This window comes from Bison bison, unplaced genomic scaffold (assembly GCF_000754665.1).
Source record: "Bison bison bison isolate TAMUID 2011002044 unplaced genomic scaffold, Bison_UMD1.0 scf7180017864177, whole genome shotgun sequence".
In the NCBI taxonomy this organism is placed as follows: domain Eukaryota; kingdom Metazoa; phylum Chordata; class Mammalia; order Artiodactyla; family Bovidae; genus Bison; species Bison bison.
This window is the reverse complement of record NW_011494749.1, coordinates 775325-779346: the sequence shown is the minus strand read 5'-3', so window position 1 is coordinate 779346 and position 4022 is coordinate 775325. Positions and strand designations below refer to the sequence as shown.

Genomic DNA, 4022 nt, shown 5'->3' with positions numbered 1-4022 from the left:
GCTCAGTTGCTAAGTCGTGTCCTACTCTTTGCAACCCCATGGACTATAGACCACCAGGCTCCTCTGTCCATGGAATTTTCCAGGCAAGAATACTGAAGAGGTTTCCCATTTCCTTTTCCAAGATGTGAGCTAGAGTTTCTCAATCTTTATTTTTTCTGAACCTTTTAAAACTTTGAGGGGAAAGCAAGCCATACCCCAGAAGAGATTCTAATTCTCCTCTCACCAAGCTGGTTGAATTCCATTGTTCTAAATCATAGTGTTTCCCGAAATGGTTTATTTTATTGATAAATTCAGTGGATTGATTTTGGCATATGACCTTTCAGAGAAAGACTAGCAGACGTTAAAACTAGAAATAAATATGTATGCTTTTATTATTCTGTCTGTTGGAGAGCCATTCTCATTTTATCCTCTTTTTGGTAATTTAAAGGTAGACATCTTAACTTAGAAACAAGTTTTAAGTAGACTTGCCTTTCATGTCTGTAACTGTAATATTTCCAGGCCAGTGAGCTTATATTTGAACTAAACAAACTACTAATGTTATTTCAGAAACAAATAAGGATTCAAGAAGCTAAAATAATAGAAGAGAAAGCAGCTAAGATCAAAGAATGGGTAACAGTTAAGTTGAATGAGGTATTTATTGCCATATTTATCTTTTCTTAACCTTTTCTTTCTTTCAAATAGATCAGTCATCAGAATATCTGAGACAAAATTTTGATCAGTTGGTGGTGCTGCTGGATTTTAATTAATATGAGATAGGTAGCTTTCACTTTAATGGCTTATATAATTCTAAAGTTAAAAAAGGATTGATAGAATCATGATAATCAGTCTTAAGTAGCCTCATTCTAATTAGTTGACTTTAGTTCTAAATAGTTAACTGTAAGTAGTTAGAGAATAATAAGTGAGAATATTAATTTCTCATAAAATTAATGTATTCAATATTATCTGAGTGGTACACATTATTTAGTTTATATGTCAGACTAAATGCTGAAATAATTTGGTTTAAAATAATTTTACAGTGGTAAAGGCATAGGGGTGAAAAACATTGAAAACTTAGCTCTGGAAAGAATAAATATTAAAGTCATAATTATCTAGGTTGATAATCTGTGCCGATAAATTCATCTGATATTTAGTTATTTCTTTCATATTTTGTTTATGTTTAATTAGGTATTAACATGCTCTCAATGTTATAATTTACTGGTACATTTTAGAAATACTTATCCCTGTTTACAAGAAAACGATTATTTTCTTTTAGTTGGAATTGGAGAATCAGAATCTTCGTTTGATCAACCAAAACCAAACTGAAGAGATAAAAACAATACAGTCAAAACTACAAGGTATGAACACTTGACTAAGGTAGCCTAATTTGATTAATTTGCCTATGTAGAATTTTACTGTTGAGCACTTGAAATATGACTTGTGCAACTTAAGGAACTGAACTTTACATTTTACTTAATTTGAATTGGTTTAAGTTTAAATAGCCACATGTCCATATGAGCACAGCTATACAGTAGTGAATAACCCAAAGAGGGTAATTTGAGCATTTAATTTTGGGGTATGTTTACTTAATCAGTCTTGTTTTCTATTTTCACTTTGACCATTGTGCTCATTGGTGATTGAAATTCTTACAACCTGAATATTTTGTGCAAAGTTTTATGTGAATAAACTCTTTGCATTTTCCAATGCTTAGGCCTGTTTTCTTTTAACTCCAAAGCCAAAGAATGGATGGTAGAGTTAACGATAGAGATTTATTTATTAATATGCTATTGGTGTGATAGCTGTGCAGGTACACATATAGCTGATGTGAAGGTAGGTCACCAGGGTATTTAGCTTGTGCTTCTTAGACCAATGGCCTAGGATAGTGCTTTTCAAACTTTTGTTTAGCAGCAGACCCCTTTCTTTTTTTAATGAGCAACTTTTAAAAAAACAAGTTTATTTTTTAGATTTTTGGTTGTACCTTGAGGCATGTGGGATATTAGTTCCCTGACTAGGGATTGAACCCACACCCTCTGCATTGGAAGGCAGAGTCTGGACTGCTGGGGAAGTCTTAGAAGAACCCTTTTTAAAACATTTTTTTCCTGTAGAATCTTAAGGGATATAATTGGTAAAAATTGTATTGGGTTATGGGTCCAGAGTTCTGCAGACCTGGTCTCACCCAGGCCTCTTCTTGCATTTCTTGCCTCTTCTTGTTTCTCTGCAACATTTCCACAAAGCCCTGGAGTTTTGTAGAATGCATTGGAGGAATACTGGTGTGGTAGAAAGAACTTGGGCTTTGAAATAAACTTTAATGCCCCACAATTTAATAGCTGTGTTATATCTCCAATTTTCTTCCTACATCAGTAAAATGGTGATTTTAATAGTGTCTAACTCAGACAGTAAAGTGTCTGTCTACAATGTGGGAGACCTGGGTTCAATCCCTGGGTTGGGAAGATCCCCTGGAGAAGGAAATGGCAGTCCACTCCAGTACTATTGCCTGGAAAATCCCATGTACAGAGGAGCCTGGTAGGCTACAGTCCATGGGGTCGCAAAGAGTTGGACACGACTGAGCGACTTCACTTAGTTTCATGGGGGGTGTTGATTATAGGATGTGTGGAAGCATTTTGTCTACTGCATGTTAGTATCTACTGCTGTCATTCTGTAAAGGGAAAAGACTCCTATTTTCTCTCTCTTAATATTTCTGATATGAGATGTGTGCAAGTTTTTCCTACACTAAGCAATTATCCAGTTCTCAACAGACACCATCTGCGTGTCCTACAAATTTAACTCACTTTGACATTATCTACTTGGATAGTACCAGATCCCTCAGCCCCACAACACTACCCACCTCCACCCTGATCAGGCACCAAACACACACACAAATACAGAGGGATATTCTTGCTTCTATCCAACAGACTGTAAATCCAAGCTTCCCAAGATCCCTTTCTTGGGTTCAATAATTTGCTAAAAAGGGTCACAGAACTCAGTTTACTGCCTAGATTACTGGTTTATTACAAAGGATGTAATTCAGGGAGACCCACATAGAAGAGATACATAGGGCAAGATACGGGAGGAGGGGCACAGAACTTCCAGGTTCTTAGCAGATAAGACACCCTCCCGTACCTCCATGTGTTCACCAACTCGGAGCATCCCGAACCCTATCCTTTTGAGATTTTACAGAGGTTTCACTATGTAGGGATGCATGATTGATGAAATCATTGGCCACTGGTGATCAATTCAACCTTCAGCCCCTTTCTTCCTCCCCTGAGGTCAGAGGTAGGGGGTGGAGGGTGAGGCTGAAATTTCTAACCCTCTCATGATTTGGTTGGTTCCCCTGGCAACCCCATCCTGAAGCCATCTCAGGGCTTTCCAGAAATCACCTCATTAATATATATTCAGAAGTGTTTGAAAGGGCTTGTTATGAAAACAAAAGACACTTTTATCACTCTTAGGAAATTCCAAGGGTTTTAGGAGCTGTGTGCCAGGAACCATGGATGAAGACCAAAATATATTTCTTATGTAACACATTTCCTCTACCTATATAATGAAAAAAATTGGTGTTCCTCTGGAATTCCACATTTATAAGTAAAGCTTTAGGTCTTCATGTTGTTCACCCTCTTTGAAATAGATCGTATGTACTACGCCTAATCACAAAATGCTATTTCCCTGATACTTTTGGCTTGCAATTCTAGTCCTCACTGGTAGCCTCTTAGTTTTGGAGGCTAAGGATTATTGATCCTTGGAACCTAGGCATTGCTGGACCTGCCTCTTGAGAAATTTGTATGCAGGTCAGGAAGCAACAGTTAGAACTGGACATGGAACAACAGACTGGTTCCAAATAGGAAAAGGAGTACGTCAAGGCTGTATATTGTCACCCTGCTTATTTAACTTATATGCAGAGTATATCATGAGAAACGCTGGACTGGAAGAAACACAAGCTGGAATCAAGATGGCCGGGAGAAATATCAATAACCTCAGATATGCAGATGACACCACCATTATGGCAGAAAGTGAAGAGGAACTAAAAAGCCTCTTGATGAAGGTGAAAG

At 37.3% G+C, this 4022-nt stretch overlaps 1 protein-coding gene across 1 annotated transcript in view; it reads left to right on the top strand.

Moving 5' to 3' along the window:
* Positions 1–4022, top strand: part of PLEKHH2 (pleckstrin homology domain containing, family H (with MyTH4 domain) member 2) — a 107013-nt gene that overhangs the window by 30956 nt on the left and 72035 nt on the right. The window contains exons 4-5 of the mRNA XM_010842318.1: positions 490–630; positions 1253–1334. Coding sequence (XP_010840620.1) covers positions 490–630; positions 1253–1334 — 223 coding nt within the window. The remainder of the gene's footprint in view (positions 1–489; positions 631–1252; positions 1335–4022) is intronic.